The following is a 23,258-nucleotide window of genomic DNA, read 5'->3' on the forward strand; positions in this document are numbered from 1 at the left end:
TCAGTGCTTCATTTAAAATGAAAGAAAAGATGTGGGAAACGGCGTAAATTATTCTCTGTGCGTGAATGCAGATTATTCTAAATGTGTGCTTAAAAGCAAACCCATTGGCGTCTTGAATGGCCTGTGCAATAGATTTGGGACTGAAGTAAATTCACAACTGTATTTCTAAAATCTATATAGGAATGCCATATCTGCATCTGGAATTGTAGTGTTCCAAGTACACAGCTACCAAATTGAAGCTCTTGGATCAATTTAAAACCTGGAACTTGTCTTGCTTTATCTTTGCTTATACCATACAGTATTTACAGAAGAGTTAAAGCATACTATTAAATTCACTTCTGAAAATGTGCTGATTTATCAGAGCTGAATTCGGAGTGTCATGTTGCTTCATAAAAGCAACGAATGGGTGTGCTGTACTGCTTTGCTATTGATTTGGTTTTTGAATATGTACAAAGTATCTACTGAAATTGGCTGTAGTGACATGACCAAACTTTGGAAAGCCTGTTTGGGTCCTTGAAGTGTGCTGTCAGTATTCCTGGGAGAAGTGGACTTCCTGCTTTGTGCTGTGTTTTAAGTCTTGCTGGAGGTGATGGCCTCTGCTTTTGGATGTTACTTGGCTGTACTGGCTATCCAATAATAAGAATACACAATACCACAACTAACATGAGTGAGGTTTTCTTTAAAAAAACAAAAACAAACCCACAGTATGAGTGGGTTTTGTGTTTGAAAAAAACTAGGCTGTAAGCCTTCAAGCTCGCTGGTTGAAGGTCTTTTGCATCCGTGATAGATCATGTAGCTATGTTACTTAGAGGCTGGGGAAGAATCCTATATCTGGTGCTACTAGTGTACCTCTGATGAAGCAATGGGCTTCCTGATGTAAGGACCTGGTCTTTTAGTGAATACAGTGGTACCTCGGGTTACAGACGCTTCAGGTTACAGACTCCGCTAACCCAGCAATAGTGCTTCAGGATGAGAACAGAAATCGTGTTCCGGCGGCAGCGGGAGGCCCCATTAGCTAAAGTGGTGCTTCAGGTTAAGAACAGTTTCAGGTTAAGAACGGACCTCCGGAATGAATTAAGTACTTAACCCGAGGTACCACTGTATTGGATTAAGGTAAAGGTAAAGGTACCCCTGCCCGTACGGGCCAGTCGTGTCCGACTCTAGGGTTGTGCGCCCATCTCACTTAAGAGGCCGGGGGCCAGCACTGTCCGGAGACACTTCCGGGTCACGTGGCCAGCGTGACGAAGCTGCTCTGGCGAGCCTGCACCAGCGCAGCACACGGAAACGCCGTTTACCTTCCCGCTATAAAGCGGTACCTATTTATCTACTTGCACTTAAGGGTGCTTTCGAACTGCTAGGTGGGCAGGAGCTGGGACCGAACGGCGGGAGCTCACCCCACCACGGGGATTCGAACCGCCGACCATGTGATCGGCAGGTCCTAGGCGCTGAGGTTTTACCCATAGCGCCACCCGCATCCCACTGTATTGGATTATTTCTTCTCAATTTTCTTCCCCTCCCCAATGGCTCATAGGTGGGATCCCTTAATCCTAACCAGAGTGCATATTGTAGCACACATTGGATAATCCCAGGAGCATAATTGGATGCAATGGTACTAAGTCAATCATGCATGTATATATGGTACAATTGCCTCTGCTGAGGACTAGGGTGAAAATCATGTGTGTAAAATATTCTGCTTTTAAAAAAGCCAAAAACAGTATTGCTAAACTTGGTAGAATAGATCTTCTTACTGAACCATGTGTATTTTAACAACCATGTCAAGCCTTGTCTTCGCAATGTTTTCCCATCTTACCCCCTGACTTTCTCCAGCTTGGTGGCAATTCTAGGGAGCCTTGCTTCTGGTTTTCTACAGCCTCTGACCATTACCGGTAAATGGCCAGAGACAACTTCCTCTTCTCAAAAGCTTATGGAATCTAAGCATTCAAACTTTCAGCTGACATATGTGTGAATAAGGTTGTGCTATATCTGAGATTAATGATGCTCACAAGTGACTGTGTTTTTTGTCTTCATGTAGATATGGCTTGTTAAAGAGAAATACAATTCTGAGAATCTTCCATCTATTTATTTTTCAGGTTCCTTTTTTGTCTCCCCTGGAAGGTCATATTTATCTGAAAATTAAATGTCAAATAGACTCTTGTGTGGAAGAGAGAGGTTTTTTGGTAAGTTATCAGTGAATGCAAGTATAGATCTATATCACATGCACACACTGTTCGTGGCAAGATGAAAAAAAATAGGTATATAAAATGAGAATTCCTGCATGCCAAGGTTAAGGTTTGGGGCAAGTACTCTTTGGTGAGAGAACTGCAGCAGAGATTGTTGTTGTTTAGTCATTTAGTCGTGTCCTACTCTTTGTGACCCTATGGACCAGAGCACGCCAGGCACTCCTGTCTTCCACTGCCTCCCGCAGTTTGGTCAGACTCATGTTTGTAGCTTCGAGAACACTGTCCAACCATCTCATCCTCTGTCGTCCCCTTCTTCTTGTGCCCTCCATCTTTCCCAACATCAGGGTCTTTTCCAGGGAGTTTTCTCTTCTCATGAGGTGACCAAAGTATTGGAGCCTCAGCTTCAGGATCTGTCCTTCCAGTGAGCACCCAGCAGAGATAGAAAATCATAAAATATGCAGCAAAGAAAGGGGGGGGGAAAGGCTGTTGGACTTTTAAAATATATACCCTTGTGAATTCCAAAACTTCCCTCTTCACCCAGCATAGAAAAAGACCATGTTTGGTTTACTTACAATCTCTTTAAAGATCAGGTTCATGAGCTTTTTCCCCATACATCAGTCAGAAAAGCTGCACAGGCAGTAAAACATGACTTACTTGCAAAGTGGTGAACGTTCCTAAACTATTGGTATAGGAACTCGAGAGACTTGTGAGAACTATTCACATGCTGAATCCATCAGGTAAACTGAAGGGGAATAAAAGCTTTGATTACCTAGTCTATCCCAAGGTGTGCTAAACATGGCAGGATAACTTACAGTATGTAGACTTAAGCATGCTGGTTAGATGAGGCTCATTATCCCAGACACACACCCAGACACACACACACACACACACACTTGTCAAGCTGATCCTTAACTGGAGTGAAATTCTAGAATTGTCCTTAGAAGTTTATCCTGATATACAGGGTTAATCAAAGCTTATGTACATGGCAAACCATTCTGTAAGCCTTGTGTGACTCTTTAGGTTCTGGCTAACACAGCAGGGCTAGACTTATTTCAAAAGTCCTTTAAAAGCAGTTATTAATGTGATCATGGCTGTTAATCCACAATTATTAGTTTAGCTGACCTGTTACTGCTGGATCCAGCAGATGGCACCATGTGCTATATAAAACCACTGACAGTCCCAAGATAGGAATATCTGTGTATGTTAGAATTGTGCTGCATTGATTATATCTTAAGAAAGGCACTATCTGAAGGATGCAGTAAAGTCTTTAGACATGCCACAGGAAAATAACATAAATTTTAGAAGTGTGTATTGTGATTTTATGGTACCTTTTATCAGTTTATGGGATGCGGGTGGCGCTGTGGGTTAAACCACAGAGCCTAGGACTCGCTGATCAGAAGGTTGGCGGTTCGAATCCCCGCGGCGGGGTGAGCTCCCGTTGCTCGGTCCCTGCTCCTGCCAACCTAGCAGTTCGAAAGCACATCAAAGTGCAAGTCGATAAAAAAGTACCACTCCAGCGGGAAGGTAAACGGGTATCCGGGCGCTGCTCTGGTTCGCCAGAAGCGGCTTAGTCATGCTAGCCACATGACCCGGAAGCTGTACGCCGGCTCCCTCGGCCAATAAAGCTAGATGAGTGCCGCAATCCCAGAGTCGGCCACGACTGGACCTAATGGTCAGGGGTCCCTTTACCTTTTTATCAGTTTATTTAAAAAAGCAGGATGGAAACTCCAGATATTCGCAGGCGTGGAGTGCTGGCTGCTTCAAGGCCCATTTATGAGACTTGGGAGAGTTGGAGTGGGCATACTTGCTGAGATGTATATGGGTGGGCAGAGAAAAGTGGCAACAGGAGCTGCAGTGTTTTCAGTTGCTAAAAATTCAAGGAAACCTGTTGGACTTAACTTGTGAAGAAATGTGTCAGAATAGCATTGGTGTTCAATGATCTTTCTCTCTCCAGACTATGTTTGAAGATGTTAGTGGCTTTGGGGCCTGGCATCGGCGCTGGTGCGCTCTTTCTGGAAACTGCATCTCCTACTGGACTTACCCGGATGACGAAAAACGAAAGGTGATTATTGTGCTAAAAAGTACTTCAGCTAGAGGCTGTCTAGATTTTGTTCTAGCCTGAACTTCTGCAACATTGAGACCTTTTTGTCAGGCTTTACTTCAGCTGCTGTAATTCAGTAATCCATGTGTTGCTGTAGCAGCATTGCTTTGTGGCTAGACCTACTGCTCTGTAACATTTGTTAAAAAGACTAAGTGGTGTGAATGACATCACATCTTCCTGTGCAGCTTTCGGAGGCAGCTATGGGCACCCTGTCAGGAATTAAATCCTCCACATTGAGGCGGAGACTGAAATGCTATCTTTAAATTCCTTATTTAAGTATTGTGAACACTTGGGTTTTTTTCTTTTCCTTTCAGCATCCAATGGGTTCAATAAACCTGGCGAACTGCACTAATCGTCAGATCGAACCAGCTAACAGAGAGTTCTGTGCTCGGCCAAACACTTTTGAGCTCATTACGGTTAGGCCTCAGAGAGAGGATGACAAGGAAACACTAGTCAGTCAATGCAAAGACACGCTCTGTGTTACCAAGTAAGTTACGTTGCTTGATTTTAATCTTTTCTGGATGGGTAGTAATGTTAGTCTGTTGGTGCAAAGCCAAGTATTGAAACACCTTAAATATTAAACCAATTTATTTTAGTGCAAGTTTCCATTAAACCATATCCCATAACGTGGGTGTCTTGGTCTTGCAGAAGATGTTGGGCCCCTGCTATTATGCTTTATGCAGCACTGATTGTGGCATGCTAATGATCAACACTTCCTTAGGGCAGCCTTCCCAAACCCAGTGCCCTCCTGCCATCCTTGACCATTGGGCCATGCTTCCTAGGGCCGATGGGCATTGGAAGGCACCAGCTTCGGGGAGGCTGGCCTAAGTTTACTATTTTCCTAAGATCAGGGCATATTACTTCTTCATTTCCAATTAAATTTGGATTCCTTTACTTGGACAGCAGGTATGATATCTGCATTCTTCAGTCATGAGGGTGATTTGGGAACTTTGCTATTACAGTGGTACCTTGGGTTACATATGCTTCAGGTTACATACTTTTCAGGTTACAGACTCCGCTAACCCAGAAATAGTACCTCGGCTTAAGAACTTTGCTTCAGGATGAGAACAGAAATCGTGCAGCGGCAGCAGGAGGCCCCATTAGCTAAAGTGGGGCTTCAGGTTAAGAACAGTTTCAGGTTAAGGACAGACCTCAGGAACGAATTAAGTTCTTAACCCGAGGTACCACTGTACTATTGGTTTGGATCTTATTGCAGGGTTATAAGGTACTTCTAGAGAATAATGTATATAGTAATGAAACTGTCCCACTTTATCCTTGTATGAGAAAGGCCTATAGGTCAATATTAATGCTTACTATTTCATTTCATTTTTTTAAAGGAACTGGTTATCGGCTGATACTAAAGAAGAGCGTAATCTGTGGATGCAAAAACTCAACCAAGTTCTTATTGACCTTCGCATGTGGCAGCCTGATGCTTGCTATGTGCCTATTGGGAAACCTTGAGCTGCGGGGAAGATTTCTCATGGGAGCTTGCTTCAAGCCACATGCTGTGCTCTTAATGTAGACTTTTTTTATGAGGTCCCTTGGGATTATTCATTACACTTCATGCTTTAAAATCTGGAAGGAGAGGTGGTGTTATATTAGGCTCCTTGCTGCACTCAGAGTTCTAACTCTTCTAGGATTGGAATATGGTAGTAGCTGTGTTTTTAAGCTCTATTTGGCTGTGCTAAATACTTTTTATATATAATATTTCTTAAAATATGTAGTGCAGTACACAATTAAAGTACCAGTTTATTTTAATTGATCAGAGCTCAGTTTATTTCAAGAACTGAAAAAAATCAGCACAGGAGGGAAAAAACTTAGAGCTTTATCAGTGTGCACTGTTTCTCCTAAGAAGGATGCCTCAAAAGTTGTTTAGCTTTAGTGGGAAGCTGAAGCAGGAACTTCAATGATTTATTTATAAAGGTGTTTTTCACCTAATTAGGAAGTTAAAAAGTAAAACACCCCATTGTGTTTAATGTTCCGAATACTTGGCACTTGCAAAAAGTGTCTGTCTCAAGAACGCCATAGAATAGTCATAGAACCCAATAGAAATAATGAGGTTAAAAAGAAAAAATGGTGTATGGTTTACAGCTATGATCAATTATGAAGTACATTGCACATTTTCTTAGAAAACATGTATGTAGTTTTCTTGAAGCTGCTTTAAAAAACAAACCTTTATTTACTCTTATATATCTAGCCATTTTCATGCATTTCCTAGTTTGAATGAATTAAAAACTCACTGATCTGAGCACTAGGAGAGTAAGATGAATTTCATTTAGCTGCTGTAGAGTTGCAATATGCAAAGTAATATTTCTGAGAATCCAACTTCAGCTGATGAGCACAATTTTAAGGCTGCTCACTGAAACAGCAAATGCGCAGGGGTCACAAATGCTTTCCACTGGGTGTCACAATGCTATATTACTGCTGCATGCATTTTTAGATAGCAGCAATGGGGTACTTCCTCTAAATTGCTATGGCTTTAAGTTGAACACTAACATTTCCCCCCACAGCATATTTTGTATTATCACTTTAAATACCTACTTTTTCTGATGTTTTTGAACTCTTCCCCATAAAAAAACCTTAAATGTATCCAAAGGGAGTGCCTGCCAATGAGGGTTGTCTTACAATGCTGAAAAAATGTGGGTTTGGTTCCAGAGCATGGAAAATCTAGACTAATAAGCCTTTCCCAAAATGATGCCCAATATGATTCTATTTTGGCTGCAGTGTTGCACTCAGATGGGTTTTGTGAATGCACTTCATAGGAACCCAGTGCTGATTTATGCTGGTGAAACTTGTAGAACAAGTTAGTAAGCAATTTGTTAGATAAGGAAGAACAGTTATAAATTTGTGAGTACATGAAAAAGTAGAGTAAGTAGAATGTGTTGCAAATAAACTGTGTGAAAGAAGAAACGGAAGTAAATAGCTATAAGAGTAAAATAAAAAATATATCAGCAAGGAAGTGGTGTTTGCTAACTGAGATCTGCTTAGTTTACAGTATCAGATGAGATTTTGTATGTTTAGCACAGCATGGTCATAGGTATATGTGACACATTTGCAGCAAGCCTCACCTCACAAAATATACTGACCAGACCTTGGGAAGAAGAGGGGGCCAAATATTCTGAAGATGACAGCTGGGTCCTCCCCAATAATGTTGCAGCCTTGGAAAAGCAGCAAGACTCTAGTCAAGAACATTATTGGAAAACAGGATGATGAAGTGGCAAATCACTTCCTGGTCAATTCAGAAGAAAGCAAATTAATTCAGCAAACAATTCCAGCTATAATAAATAGCAGAGCATTCATTTTTTTAAAAACAAAAACCAGCCAGCTGCATGTGAGGCAAATAGCATTTGATTAAGACCTTTAACATGACAATAATGGAACTCGCGTCCTACTGATTTAACTTTATATATGTATACAAGCTCAGACAGATGCTGATGAGTCTTAGAAGCAATTCAAAGGGGAAAGTGACAACATGTTTGAATTAACTCCAATCTGAATATGCATAAAATCCTGAGTATAATGGATTTACTTTTTAAAAATTGACTGTTATTTCAATAAGGAATTGATTAGGAAATTTATCCACAAGTCTTTCATAAATAATCCCTATTCCAAAACTTCATGAAATAGCACTAAACTGTAAAACCTTTGCAGGCATGTGCTGTGCCATATAATATACGTGATAAGATTTATCCCCATGAATTTTAAGGATATTTTGTTAGTTATGCATTTATACTTTATTTCTAAAATAAAGCTAACTGCTCATGATTCCTTCTGCCTGTTATTCAATGTATTTCTACTTACATACTTTACTTAATCTGTTGTACTAATCTTATGAACAAAGTTTAAGGTCTCATGGATTCACACAGAAAGGAAAGGAAGAAATTAAGTTTCCCAGTTGGATGAACATAACCCAGCATATTGGGAGTTTTTAATCAGCCCTGAATAAAAGAAACACGTAATAGTCTTTTCACCAGCCCTGTGGCCCATGGCTTATCCAGTTCTTTCCCTGCCTCACCCAAGACAGCTTTTTGTTCCTAGTAACTCCTTCGGGCATTTTATATAAGATTAGTTTTTCTTGCTTGTAAATTAAAAAGATAAGGCTAAAGGAGGCGTCCTTATCTGCTACTTTTCTAAATGAAATTCAGGGGATGCTCTTCATTCACTAAAAAATGCACAGCTGAATTATATATTAACTAGATCAAATCTATACATTTACCTCCAAACCCAAATGTCTATAAAACATGAAGGAAGTAAAGCCATTCCATTTTGTTAAAAGCTTTCCAAATCTATATAAATAATGGTTGAAACCAGCCTTTTCCAATTTACATAATCTTTAGCATTTACCATTCTCCTAATATTACACACTGTTCTTTTAAGAAATCCTTATTTAACCATATTTGCACCACATGATCAAAGCTTAAACCTAATATGATTACAAAAAACATAGTTGCAGTTCAGTAATGATACAGGAACATAAAATATGAGTAAAGATAGCTCTTTGCCTGGTTCTGGAAGTATTAATATTGTTGCTTCATTCTGTGACTGGGATTTTACCTTCAGTTAATGTACAATTAATTAAGGATGAAGTTGAAGATCAGGATGGGAAATTAGAGGGGTAGCTGGAGAATACAGACCGGAAATTGGATATGAAACTTAATAGTATACTTGAGGATCTCTTAAATGAAAATTAGGGGAATATGGAAATCACATATATTCACTGTGAATATGGAAAGACTGTAAATTAAACAGTAAGCAAAGGAAGGAGTTTATACAAAGAAGCAGTTCAGCAAGCAAATAAAGATAAAACTAAAAGTACCCAAAGCAATTACAAATTCAGAGGTATTCTCAAATGGAGAAAAAAAAAGCCAGCAAATTATCTTAAAATATTATGTGAACTTTGACAATGGTTCAGCAGTAGTATTTAAAAAAAAACAGTTGACATCAAAGGAAATTTAGCCAAAGAAACTCAATGAGCACAGCTTTACATTGAGGGTCCTTTAAGAAGCAGTTCTATGTGATATGAGCTTGTAGAAAATAAAAGAAGGGCAAATAGTCTTTTTAGTGACCCATCCAGATGCTTTATTCAAATGAAGAAGAAAAAATATCTAGCAGAATTTTTGAATATAAAATACGCTATAAACAGAGAATTCCAATTAGATTTAATGTGTATCGGAAACAAATTGACCTGAAGAGGCTTGGTAGATTGATGGGACAAACGGGTGAAAAGCCTTGCCTAAAAGCAAGCAGTCTCCTATGAGATTCCACATCTATACGTAAGTAAAATTTTACCACTGGTGCATTCAGCTGCCAGATAGTTGATAAAGAACTATTTGCACCCATCAGCCTTTTATGTTCCAATACCCCAAAGGTTAGCTTGCATTGTTGGGAAAGGTGTTCTTTATTCTGAATGATGAAAAGCCACTGTATTTAGCATGCTGAAATCAGTGCCCTCCTTGATCTTTGAACAATGCTACAATCTCATCGTTGGATGGATTTTCTTTTCCAAGAACATGAGGCCATTCATGAAGTATCTTCTTCCAGATGATTCTTGCTCCAAGGGCAGAAACAACCTGGAAGCAGTCAAAACAAAGGGGCAAGTTAGTACATCACTTTTGTCCCTTGCAAGGAAGAGCTTCATGTGCTATATTTGGGCACATTTACCGTATTTTTCGCTCTATAGTACGCACTTTTTTCCCTCCAAAGATTAAGGGGAAATGTGTGTGCGTCCTATGGAGCGAATGCAGGCTCCTTGGCTTCAGCGATAGCAACGCAAAGCCTCCGAAGCGCAGAGGGAGCGCTCCCTCCGCGCTCCGGAGGCTTCACATTGCTTTCGCTGAAGCCTGGAGAGCGAGAGGCGTCGGTGCGCACCGACCCCTCTCGCTCTCCAGGCTGCAGGTATAGCCCCCTGAAGCCTTCGGAGCGCAGCACGAGTTCCCGCTGCGTTCTGGAGGCTTCAGGTTCCTTTCGCTGAAGCCGGGAGAGTCTTGCTCTCCCAGCTTCAGCAAAAGGAAACCTGAAGCCTGAGGCAGGGAGAGGTTGTGCGTGGCTAAAGAGGAAGCCAAAACAGTGAGCGGGATCCATCCCGCTCTCTGTCTTGGCTTGTGCCATAGCTGCGCGCAACCCCTCCGGCAGGGAGAGGTTGCGCGCAGCCTGTACGCTGCTCTTTGGGGCTGGGGGGGGAAATAAGATTTTTTTTCTGGATTTCCCCCTCTAAAAACTAGGTGCGCCCTATGGTCCGGTGCGCCCTATGGAGCGAAAAATACGGTAAGCAGCTAGTTGCGGCACAAAAATGTGGCCAGTAAAAACAAAACTTGGCACCACTAACATGGCCATGAAATTTAATACTTAACAGTCCCTGGTTCATGGAGATTTCTGTAACTATAACATTATGGGCTGCTCAGTGAATCTTATGTTTACCAAATGCCTGTTTCCTTAGATTTGTTTGGCTAATACAGGAACAACGCAAACCAAGTTTTTAGTGCATTCGGAGTGCAAAATTGGTTTGAAAGGAAAATTAGTCCCTGCCTAGCATGCCTTTTACAACAGACTCTCCTATCTAGCTAATATATGTTTTTACCTGATGTGTTTGACCCACAATTTTAACCTTTCATTTTTGCTATATTAAGGTTGATCTACTTTCATCTCAGAATTTCGCTGGGATTTCAATGACTATGTGACTAAAATTAATAAGAAAGCCAGCCTACATCAATGACACACAGAAACTGTTCAATGCACCTTTAACACATAGTTTTTAGTGATCCTAAACAGATTTCATGTCTTAAACCCCAGGAGATTTTAGTGGCAGGAGGCAAAAACCAACACATGTGCATCTTTTCTTTATGAGGAGTGCTAATTTTGTCGCAGGTGCATTTGTTTGGGAACTATAAGTAACCACTAAACAGGTATAATTCTAGCAAAATCAATTATTGTGTAATAGGAAAATATAATTTTCTCTCACGGATGCACAGTCCCCTGTGTAGGTGGAAAAGTCACATTAAATGGACTATATGGTATTTCAATCTCTTTTCCATCATTGGTAAATAAACATCTCCCTTTCCTGTATTTGAAAAATATACATCACAGCTATTTTTGCCTTAACAGGTTTAGCCTCACCTCTTAAGACTGCAATTACAAACATGTTTACCTGAGAGTAAGTCCAAAGGAACTTACCTATTAGTAAACACATATAGGATTCTACTCTATGAATAGGGAAAGAGACCAATTCCCGTTAATTTGGTTAATCTTGGCTTCCAGCTACTCAACAAATGTAGCAATTTGGGTGGCTCAAAGTATAAAGAAGATGCTTTCATGAAGGTGATTTCCCTCAAGCAACCTCCCATCAGATGTCAAAGAGATAAACAATTACCTGACATTCAGAAGACATCTTAAGGCAGCCCTGTTCAGGGAAGTTTTTAATATGTAACGCTGTACTGTTTTTAACACTTGATTGGGAGCCGCCCAGAGTGGCTGGGGAAACTCAGCCAGATGGGCGGGGTATAAATAATAAATTATTATTATTATTATTATTATTAACCAGGGGTCAGCAAACTTTCAGCAGGGGGCCAGTCCACTGTCCCTCAGACCTTGTGGGGGGCTGGACTATATTTTTTGGGGGGGGATGAACGAATTCCTATGCCCCACAAATAACCCAGAGATGCATTTTAAATAAAAGCACACATTCTACTTATGTAAAAACACGCTGATTCCCGGACCATCCGCGGGCTGGATTTAGAAGGCGATTGGGCCGGATCCGGCCCCCGGGCCTTAGGTTGCCTACCCATCGTATAAACTCTGGTGTGGCAACCTGAGGTGCTCAGTAAACAAACAGTTAACAACAAAAGGACCACTGAAATTCACAGCACAATTTTCTTTAAAAATGTGCTAACATGTCAACAGAAACTTCACCCTCTACGTAATTCTTACTTTCCCTTCCCAAGTTAAGCTGAAATGCTGCTAGCTCTCTTTCCGCCCTACCATAGAGCTGCCTATATGACTAATTAAATGCTTTTCCAGGTTCACAGAGTTAGATAAGTGCTTCTTTTCAGCTCAGTCTTTTAAAATATGTAAATCACCGCATGAATTTTTCCAGCGTCGGGGTTTTCTGACAAATACATTTTGTCATTTGGAAGGAAAGGGTCCAGTGGCCCTCCAGCTGTGTTCTCCTATCCTTATAAAGTGATTATAATTCTCAGACTGGTCCGCTTGAGCCGGGTGTATTGCCTTAGAGCTTTCTGAAGCATATAAACATTTTGCTTTATTCGGTTGTGCTGAACTGCATGACTATGTCAGCAATCAAGCCCTCAAAGCCAGCACTGCCCTTGAAGCTGCTCAGTTACTCAGCCTCCCCGTAGCTTAGATTTGAGGGTTAAGGAAGAAAAGGATGAGGCTATTAAAAAAGGGAAATATTTATTTTGTAAAAAAAAAACAACCTCCAACCCAACAGGTGGGCTGGGGGGAGAAGGCTGTACAATCTTGCAAATAAGTCCCATATCTAAAAGCAATCCATCAAAGGACAGTATTAAGAATGGGATTTCTAGGCATAATTTACGGAACAGCAGGTTTATATTCTCCTAGATGTCAAGTGGTTTTGAAAATTTCACTCAACTTTAAATGGCATCAGTGCACAGGCCATTTATTTATTCTGACGCAGACGACCCTTTCACACTTACTGTGAGCCGAGATGGAGCTGCTTGCACAAAGTGGGATCTCATGTCACGTATCGGAATAAAGGAACCGCATAGGCAGGCCCAGTTTTGTGAGTTTTGCTTTCTCCCTCCCAATAGCAATAATAACCAATCATACATTGTTCCAATTGCATATACATTGTGTGCAGGTGCTAATTTCATGGGGGTTACATTCCGGGCCCCTGCATGCACATGTGAAATCGCGTAAAGTGGGGAGCACTCTCTAAACGCCCTCTCTGCCGCTCTCCCTTCAATCCATACCAAAAATACAGCATCCAGAAATATCCACAACTAGAACTGAAGCACTGGAGGAACATGCTGCTGCTGCGCCACTCCACACATTAGCTGTTAGGAGAGGAGGCTGAGCAGCGAAAACAAATCCCCGCTGCGTCTCCGGCCATTTTGGGGGCTTTTTCCATCCTAACTGAGGGGCTCCAGGGAGGGTCTTATTTCTCAGGGCCATCAATTGGGCGTAACGGGTGTGTATAAATGTAAAGGTACCCCTGACCGTTAGGTCCAGTTGCAGACCACTCTGGGGTTGCGGCGCTCATCTTGCTTTATTGGCCAAGGGAGCCAGCGTACAGCTTCCGGGTTATGTGGCCAGCAGGACTAAGCCGCTTCTGGCGAACCAGAGCAGTGCACAGAAACACTGTTTACCTTCCTGCCAGAATGGTACCTATTTATCTACTTGCACTTTGATGTGCTTTTGAACTGCTAGGTGGGCAGGAGCTGGGACCGAACAATGGGAGCTCACCCCACGATGGGGATTCAAACCGCCGACCTTCCGATCGGCAAGCCCTAGGCTCTGTGGTTTAGACCACAGCACCACCCGCGTCCAACAGGTGTGTATAGTCATATACAAAATGAAATAATGGGTTCCTTCATACCAAAGGAAAAGCAGAGATGGAAAAGGAGAGAGACAGAGAAATGGTTGCAGCCAAGATAAAGGAGATAGATGATTGAATATTTTGTTGATATTTACTTATTCTTTATCCAACTGTTGGTTGGCAACGAACACTGGCCTCAATTAAGTGGGAAAGGAACTCCATCTGCACGGTGTTCCTGAATCTGAACACTTGTGGGAAGATCCCACAGCGAAATGGCTCCCACACCACTAGGTAAATATGGGAGAAATGCTGGAAGAAAGTTTGTTTCCAAATTGTAGCCCACGTCTTTCCACATAACTTTTAAAACATAATCTTATTAAAGAAATTGGATGACTACTTAATTGACTGAATCCCCAGCAGAGCACGCTTGTAACAGGCGTACGATATATTTATTAAACGGACTTCTATTACTTTAATAGTTATTACTAAGAATATTTTTTAAAAAAATTCAGCATTCTTTCTGTATTCTTTTGAGGGGTATGACAATTAAGTGGTATCAACTGTCTATATGGAATAGGAACATATATGCAAATGAGACAAAACCCACCAAGGAAAGGTATCTGTGTTCAGTGTACGTATTTACAAATATGCTGAGGCTTCAGTAGGAACTGAGGACTAACGTGCCAAATGTTTTGCGGAATAGTGGGGTTTGAGGGGTTTGAACAATTTAAGAGGTGGCATTGTGAAGGTGTTCTAGGAGAGAGAACCAGGTTTAAGCAGCAGCAAGAGAAAAGGGTGGAAGTGACTTGAGGGAGCAGGAAAACTTAGGTTTGAACTTGCAGAGCTTTCAGTCAGCGGAACGAAAATAGAGATCACCCATTTCCCTTACTATTCCAGAAGCCTGCTCACCTTCTGGAACAGATTTTGGTGGGGTGAAGGAGAAAAGAATATCCTCAAATATTGGCTTGATTTCTGTCCCTCTGTTGTTAAGATTCCATTGGATAAAAGAGCAGAGGGACACTGCGAGAAGCCAAGTTACAGGGAACCAGGCAGGGGGCCTTCTCGGTAGTGGCACCCGCCCTGTGGAACACCCTCCTACCAGATGTCAAAGAGAAGAACAACTACCAGACTTTTAGAAGACATCTGAAGGCAGCCCTGTTTAGGGAAGCTTTTAATGTTTAATAGGTTATTTTATTTTAATATTGTGTTGGAAGCCGCCCAGAGTGGCTGGAGAAACCCAGCCAGGTGGGTGGGGTATAAATAATAAGTTAATTATTACTACTACTACTACTAACTGGATATAATCCCTCCAGATCACGGAGGGTGGCAGAGCTAGAGGAGCAACAGTCTTGGGCAAGGATCTATTGGAGTACAAGAACAGAGAAATGAATGAGGGCAAGGTCAGGGAGGGCTTAGCAGGTAACAACGCAGGTTTTGTGCTGAATCTGGCAGAGGCAAGGAGCCAATGCAGGAGGTTAAGGAAGGGTGCCGCATAGTCAGAGCAAATTACTTTGGCAGCAAAGTTCCGGGGAGAGATGAAGGGGCTGAGATGCAGCAAAGGAAGGCCAGAGAGGAGAAGTCATTAAGGCAGGCGGTGATCAGAACGTTGACTAAAATTTTGCGTCAGGAGAGGGAGGGTTATGTCTTTGCAATCCTGTAAGAGGAGACGCAACCTGACTTGGCGACAGATTGAATATAGGAAGCAAATGAGAAAGGGGGTCAAATATAAAGCCAAGGTTGTGTGCTTGTTTAATATGGTGAATGGCGATGTTATAAATGAATACTGAAGAGGCTTGCTGGGAAAGAGAAGAGCACCAGCCTTGGACACAGTGAGCTTGAGGCAGTGTGAAACATCTAAGCAGAAATATCAGACAGGAAATTTAAAATGCAAAAATGAATGTGGGGAAGCTTATGGGGCACAGAAGTGTCAGGGCTAGTTCAGATGCAGGTCAGTACTCTAATGCAGAGACGAACAGGGAATTTAATTCTTTATTCAAGAAAACAGCAAACAGTGCAGAGAAGCCTCAAGGCCGGACCAGCTTCCATATGACACCTGCCAGGAAGTTCCTGCTTCCCACTTTCTGCTCAGTCCTCCAGAGGTTGCCCACATAGGCATCAACTATGGTGGGAGGGAGCCCTTGCTCATTGTTCTGCCGCATGCATAGCTCTTCGTGTCCTTGGAGATAAGGGAGGGCGGGAGCCTAACAGTAGGACAGGCAAGCTGCTGGGAAGCTTCATGTGCGAGTCTGAACTGCTTTCTGCTCTTGGCTTTTCCCTCTCACTCACACCTGTTGCTTTTTCAGCAGACAACCATCCTCTGCTCAATAGGACCCCCCCCCAAAGTTGATGAGCATTGCCATTCAAATGTTGTCCGTGTGCCATGTCATGTGATCATGCAGGGCGGGGCTTACCTGCCTCCCCAATATTTTATTCAAGTTGGCACCCCTGCTCTGTCTTCAGTGTCCACCCCCCAGGCTCTTAACCTTCCTCCTCTGAGGCTTCCCCAGGAGGTTGGCCGGCTGGTGCTCCTCCCGCCTCCAGTCATCCAGCCAGTCCCTGACAAGAGGTTATGTTATTGTCATCATAACCACCTAGGATTCTCACCCATCCATAAGGTCTGGGTCTGGGCAGGGTTATGCCAATTCAAAAAGACAGTATAAAAATTATGAGGGACTGGGCAGAGGAGGAGTGGTAGAGACCACCTCCCCATCCTGACCCTTCCAGGGAGGAGGAAGAGGAAGACAGTATAGATGATGATGATGATGATGATGATGATGATGATGATAATAATAATAATATATTATTTGTACTCCGCCCATCTGGCTGGGTTTCCCCAGCCACTCTGGGTGGCTTCCAACAAGGATTAAAAATACATTAAAATGTCACACATTAAAAACTTCCCTGAACAGGGCTGCCTTCAGATGTCTTCTGAATGTCAGGTAGTTGTTTATCTCTTTGACATCTGGTGGGAGGGCATTCCACAGGGCGGGTGCCACTACCGAGAAGGCCCTCTGCTTCTCGCAGTGAGGGAACCGCCAGAAGGCCCTCGGCGCTGGACCTCAGTGTCCGGGCAGAATGATGGGGGTGGAGACGCTCCTTCAGGTATACTGGACTGAGGCCGTTTAGGGCTTTAAAGGTCAGCACCAACACTTTGAATTGTACAACAGGGCTTTGAGGGAGGTCACAGCTCAGAGGCAGATGAGGGAGAAAGTTGGGAAATTGTGGGAGAGCCAGAGCAGTCTCTGGAAAGACTGAAGTAAAAAAGGACAGTATGAAACTTTTCTTTGTCTTTATCCTTTCCTGGGCCACCAGCTGGGAGCCTCTGACAGCATCCTGACAGAAATCCATTTTTAAAAAATAGTCAAATGGGTTCTAATGTAGAATGTCAAATGCTGGGGTAGAGAGGCGTTATCTTCAATGTAAAGGTGATGTTGAAAGATGGGCTTGATGAAGGCAACCCAGGAACTCAGGTCAGAATGTGGGAGAAGCCAAATAAGAGTTCCTTTGTCTGAAGACAGAAAGAGGTTGTGGTACATCCAGAATGCCCTTGAGGACCCCCCTATTCCCTTGAGAACCCACATTTCTCATTATTGTGCCTTTTGCCTCCTATTCCTACCCACCGCCTTTCTCTGCTACTTACCTGGTTAGGATGAAATCCATCCACAGGTTCTATTAGCTGCCAGGCCTCTCCTCCAGACTTCTGCCACATCTCAGCAACTGTAAATGAGATAATCACAGCAGATTATGCACGGCACGTATAAGCGCCACATCCACTTCCCCCAGCCTCACAGGCAGTATTTTTAGAAGATGAATTGTGCACATGAAGATTATGATGATTTATGAAACATTGTCAGAGCCAATACTGCATCCAATCCCCTTTCCTTCTAGGCGGCATTTAAGCCCTTCCAAGATATTTATGCAAGGTAAACTCTTGGAGCATAAATGCTGGCAGAAGAACACACAGTCCGTTCCAAGTAAGAATGAGGCTCACATGAGGCAAAGGTACAAAATACGTAAACTTAATTCTGATTGAACACTTTCTGTTCAGTTGCCTCTTCCACAAAATCAAAATTCAAGGTCATTGCTTTCTGGAAACAAAATGGACAGTTGTGGTTATACAGTGGTGCCTCGCAAGACGAAATTAATCCGTTCCGCGAGTCTCTTCGTCTTGCGGTTTTTTCGTCTTGCGAAGCACGGCTATTAGCGGCTTAGTGGCTTAGCGGCTATTAGCGGCTTAGCGGCTATTAGCGGCTTAGCGGCTATTAACGGCTTAGCGGCTTTAAGAAAAAGGAAACAAACTCGCAAGAACTCACAAGACGTTTCGTCTTGCGAAGCAAGCCCATAGGGAAATTCGTCTTGCGGAACGATTCAAAAAACGCAAAACCCTTTCGTCTAGCGAGTTTTTCGTCTTGCAAGGCATTCGTCTTGCGGGGCACCACTGTATATGTGCTTGGATCTGAACCATTTTCATTACTGCGTACGACTGGTCCAAACAGTCAAATGTTGCTGTGAGGTTCAGATATGCCAAGCCTCATGCCGAAGGTTCCAACTCTTCTTGGGACATCATGCCTTACCCCGGGCAACCTTCCAAATCCCCCGTCTCTGTTCACACTTCAGAGCAGGGGGGAAGGCCAGTTTTCTTGCATTGCCAATGGCCCTATATTGTTTCTTACTGGCCCTAGCAGGTCGTTTTGCATGGGCTAGCCCAGGAATTCCTCTGCAGCCTGTATAAAAGCTAAAGGTAAAGGGACCCCTGACAGTTAAGTCCAGTCACGGATGACTCTGGGGTTGTGGCGCTCATCTCGCTTTACCGGCCGAGGGAGCCGGCATTTGTCCACAGACAGTTTTTCCGGGTCATGTGGCCAGCATGACTAAGCCACTTCTGGCGAACCAGAGCAGCACCCAGAAATGCCGTTTACCTTCCCGCCGCAGCAGTATCTATTTATCTACTTGCACTTTGATGTGCTTTCGAACTGCTAGGTTGGCAGGAGCTGGGACCGAGCAACGGGAGCTCACCCCATCATGGGGATTCGAACCGCCAAGCTTCTGATCAGCAAGCCCTAGGCTCTGTGGTTTAGACCACAGTGCCACCCGCGTCCCTTCAAATCCCAAATAATGAAAATCCTACCATTTATTAATTTCCAGGGGATTTTTTTTTTGGGGGGGGGAGACCTAGAGCAATACTAATCTCTCACAAACGGACAGCTACCATCATTTTCAGTCTATTATGCCCCTGCCTGAATACATCAGATTTCTTGCATGTAAACAAACACATATGACACCCAGCTCTGTGATCTAGATTTTAAAAAAACACTTTCAATGTTGGGAGTTTAAGAGGGTTAAAGGAACTATGACAGAAACTCACTGTGTGTTCACAAATTCTTTTTTCCTCACTTTCCACTTTTTCAGGTTTTTAAGCGCTACAAGAGTCTGTGAGCAGCACTGTTAAGAGGAAGGAATTTCTATAGCAGGAATGAGCTTCATGGGGGACTTAAGAAACAGTTTAAAATTCTGGGTGAGGCCTAATCCACAATGAAACCAGTGCCAGGGCTCTCAAAATCCAAAAATTAGGACGTCACCCAAAGCCGGAGGGGTGGAGGGAGAGATTGCAATAGCTGCTGAATATTTAATAATACTTTGAGACTCCAAAAAGGGGGTTGCACTAACTTTAGCAAAAAGAAAATGAAAAATAGGTCAGTGAAGAGAGCAGAGGCAGGCGAGAAGGGAAACTGACAAGTGATGCTTCCACTAAGCAGAAGCCTTTAATTGTAAACACGATTATGGGCCTGTGACAAACATTCCCTAAGGTTGTGTTGCATTTTCTTTTGTTTGCCAACGTGAAAAGGTAAACCCCATTGATTTCCCCACCCAACCCAGACTCAATATATTTAGCACTTCGAAGTAATTTGGCTCATCAGCAATCAGATAATGACTCTCATGAAACATTAAGAGGGTATTCAGAATGGTTTTGATTTAAGCGACGGATCCCTTAATAATTTATTGTAAGCGAAGAATAAGTGATTGCATAACTAAGTAAAAGGAATGTTTAGGAAGCAAAGTCTGTAAGCCTCTTATGCCTGGATCCTGCAAGAAAGAGCCACAAACTGCTGCTTACACATACTGTTTCCTTGCTGGGTTGGCACCCACATGAGTTGACTGAGAGCCAGATGCACATTCCTGTAGCCAGTGGTCTACAGATTTTGGCTGGACTAGCCGACCACCCAAAATCTGTATCCTCCACCAACATTGCCCCTTCCTCAATGGAGGGATAGATTCTTGTTTTCGGCATCACGATGAGCTCAGGGCCAGCCCAGTCATGAGACAAGGTGTGGTGACTGCTTCAGGCAGCAGGATCTACAGGGCAGCAGATGTCAATCTATCTCTCCTCCCCCCTTGTTTCCTCCCCCTTTCTTCCCTGGTGGGGAGGGGTGGTGTCAAAATGTCTTGGGCTGGCCCTGGGAGAGCACAAGGTCAGATCAGAATTCAGCCTCTGGACCAACGGGGCTTCTGCTAGCAGAAAAAGTCACCTGGGTCCCCTCAATGGTTCTAGTAGTCCCTGTGGAAGCCTTCTCACCATTACTGCTGCTGGTGGGGGTGACTGCTGGAACTAGCAAGGAGAGAGGGGAAGTACAGTGGTACCTCGCAAGACAAATGCCTTGCAAGACGGAAAACTCGCAAAACAAAAGGGTTTTTGGTTTTTTGAGTTGCTTCGCAAGACGATTTCCCCTATGGGCTTGCTTCGCAAGACGGAAACGTCTTGCGAGTTTGTTTCCTTTTTCTTAAAACCGTTAATACAGTTGCGACTTGACTTTGAGGAGCAACTCATAGCACGCGGTGTGGTAGCCTTTTTTGAGGTTTTTGAAGACTTTGGTGATTTTTGAAGCTTTTCCAAAACTTTTCCGACACCGTGCTTCGCAAGACGAAAAAAACCGCAAGGCGAAAAAACTCGCGGAACGAATTAATTTCGTCTTGCGAGGAACCACTGTAGGCTGTATGCAAGAACCTTCTACGGTAACCTCTGGATCCAGCAAATGTTAAAATATAAGCCAGGCTAGCTTCCTGTGTTGAGAAGATAGCCTGGGTTATGTGCCATTAAGGGAAACAAAGGAAAGAGGTTCAGGTTGTATATATATGTAAATAAAGACACCACAGTCTCTGCTGTCCCTCGTTCCCAAAGGAAACACAAACCCGGGGTAAGCGCCTGGAACCCCTGGAATCTCGCACCGCTCTGAGATTGGGGTGGTGTGTTGTTGCTGGGTCCACCCCACAATTGTCACCTCCTAGAGCCCTGTGGCACTAGTTGCCTCCCTTTTCTGTCACTGCTTGCACATCAGTGCTCTCTGAGCATGCAGGAGAGAGGAGGCAGGGCCACATCCTCCAGCTACCTTGGTTCTGGGAAACACAGCCAGATGGGTGGGGTATAAATAAATTATTATTATTATTATTATTATTATTATTATTATTATCATCATCATTATTATTAACTTTTATTTATATCCCACCCTCCACAGCCAAAGCCGGGCTCAGAGCGGCTAACAACAATAAAATAATACAACATTCTAAAATCATTTCATTATAAAATTAATTCAAATCAAATTAATGGCAACCATTGGGCTAGTGTTCTGTGATGATTGCCTAAGAAGGGGGTCAGGCTGTGCCTTGGCCAAAGGCCTGGTGGAACAGCTCTGTCTTGCAGGCCCTGCGGAAAGATGTCAAGTCCCACAGGGCCCTAGTCTCTTGTGACAGAGCATTCCACCAGATCGGAGCCACAGCCGAAAAAGCCCTGGCTCTGCTTGAGGCCAGCCTAACCTCTCTGTGGCCTGGGACCTCCAAGATGTTTTTGTTTGAAGACCATAAATTCCTCTGTGGGACATACCAGGAGAGGCGGTCCCGTAGGTACGAGGGTCCTGGGCCATATTATTATTATTATTATTATTATTACTTTATTAGTAGTAGTAGTTATCAATCTTGGGCAAGTGAATGGAGTGCAGCAACAGCAGGTTGTCCCATTCAGGGATTGGAGGCCCACTGACTGCACCTTTCCCAAGTCCCACCCCCCAGTACCCAAAGCCAGGGGCGTCCTTAGGGAAACGAACAATTGGAATTTGTCTTTTGGACTGGTAGGCATCACCTCTCCCTTTTAGTGATATGTATCGAGTGGGTCTTTATTCAGCTCCTCTATAAAAGCTTACCTTCCTTCAGTGGGTAATCCATGTAGAAAACGTCAAAATTGGCATATTTCTCGGATTTTGCCAGCTCCTTCAGGACACTGGAAAGCTGTAAGGCTCTCTGTGGGGTGTCGGGAACCCACAAGGAATATATGTGTGAATTGTTTTATTGTTATGAGAACTCTTACCCACCTCTGCCTGCCAAGACTTCAGAGCACCTTACAGTAATATGCACAATAAAACAACATGCAAGCTTTGTGTGGCCACACTGCTTTCAGCTTCTGTGCACAAAAACAAGTGTGAAATTAAATCTGCCATTTAACGTCCAAGTCACAGTGCTGTCCCCCCCCCCCCGCTTGTACAAACAGCTGACCTTGCTTACAACCTTGACCAAAACGGTATTAAGATATTGGCACAGTATATAGAGCAACATTCGTCTGCAAGGTTCAGAGCTTCACAACCAAGGTATGCATTCAATGCCAGCCTAAGCCATTTCCAGACGGTAGAAAGACAATTCCTTCCTGGATCTGCTGTAGGCAAAACTGCTTGAGCGAAAGGTGCCACTTTTTGTCAAATTCATTTATAACATATTGAGATTGAATCCTGACAAGATAGATGTACTGTTTTGGGGGGACAGGAGACGGGCAGGTGTGGGGGGACTCCCTGGTCCTGAATGGGGTAACTGTGCCCCTGAAGGACCAGGTGCGCAGCCTGGGAGTCATTTTGGACTCACAGCTGTCCATGGAGGCGCAGGTCAAATCCGTGTCCAGGGCAGCTGCTTACCAGCTCCATCTGGTACGCAGGCTGAGATCCTATCTGCCTGTGGACTGCCTCGCCAGAGTGATGCATGCTCTGGTTATCTCCCGCTTGGACTACTGCAATGCGCTCTTTGTGGGGCTACTTTGAAGGTGACCCGGAAACTACAACTAATCCAGAATGCGGCAGCTAGACTGGTGACTGGGAGTGGCCGCCAAGACCACATAACACCGGTCCTGAAAGACCTACATTGGCTCCCAGTACATTTCCGAGCACAATTCAAAGTGCTGGTGTTGACCTTTAAAGCCCTAAACGGCCTCGGCCCAGTATACCTGAAGGAGCGTCTCCACCCCCATCGTTCTGCCCGGACCCCGAGGTCCAGCGCTGAGGGCCTTCTGGCAGTTCCCTCATTGCGAGAAGCAAAGCTACAGGGAACCAGGCAGAGGGCCTTCTCGGTAGTGGCACCCGTCCTGTGGAACACCCTCCTACCAGATGTCAAAGAGAACAACAACTACCAGACTTTTAGAAGACATATGAAGGCA

General features: G+C 43.6%; 2 protein-coding genes across 9 annotated transcripts in view; one reads left to right on the forward strand and one right to left on the reverse strand.

Moving 5' to 3' along the window:
- Positions 1-8,046, forward strand: part of ANLN (anillin, actin binding protein) — a 32,609-nt gene extending 24,563 nt beyond the window's left edge. For both annotated transcript variants that reach the window (XM_080975755.1, XM_080975756.1), the window contains 4 exons: positions 2,091-2,177; positions 4,135-4,242; positions 4,596-4,768; positions 5,619-8,046. In XM_080975755.1, the coding sequence (XP_080831881.1) occupies positions 2,091-2,177; positions 4,135-4,242; positions 4,596-4,768; positions 5,619-5,742 (492 nt within the window). In that variant the 3' untranslated portion in view covers positions 5,743-8,046. The remainder of the gene's footprint in view (positions 1-2,090; positions 2,178-4,134; positions 4,243-4,595; positions 4,769-5,618) is intronic.
- Positions 8,047-9,423: 1,377 nt separating this feature from the next.
- AOAH (acyloxyacyl hydrolase) overlaps positions 9,424-23,258 on the reverse strand; it is a 99,402-nt gene continuing 85,567 nt past the window's right edge. For 3 of the 7 annotated variants that reach the window (XM_080975913.1, XM_080975911.1, XM_080975912.1), the window contains 3 exons: positions 21,985-22,081; positions 17,433-17,509; positions 9,424-9,851 (listed from right to left, as the gene is read on the reverse strand). In XM_080975913.1, coding sequence (XP_080832039.1) covers positions 9,723-9,851; positions 17,433-17,509; positions 21,985-22,081 — 303 coding nt within the window. In that variant the 3' untranslated portion in view covers positions 9,424-9,722. The remainder of the gene's footprint in view (positions 9,852-17,432; positions 17,510-21,984; positions 22,082-23,258) is intronic. The other 4 variants (XM_080975917.1, XM_080975914.1, XM_080975916.1 and 1 more) reach the window with 2 other exon arrangements.

This window comes from Podarcis pityusensis, assembly GCF_964106645.2.
Source record: "Podarcis pityusensis genome assembly, chromosome: 12".
In the NCBI taxonomy this organism is placed as follows: Eukaryota; Metazoa; Chordata; class Lepidosauria; order Squamata; family Lacertidae; genus Podarcis; species Podarcis pityusensis.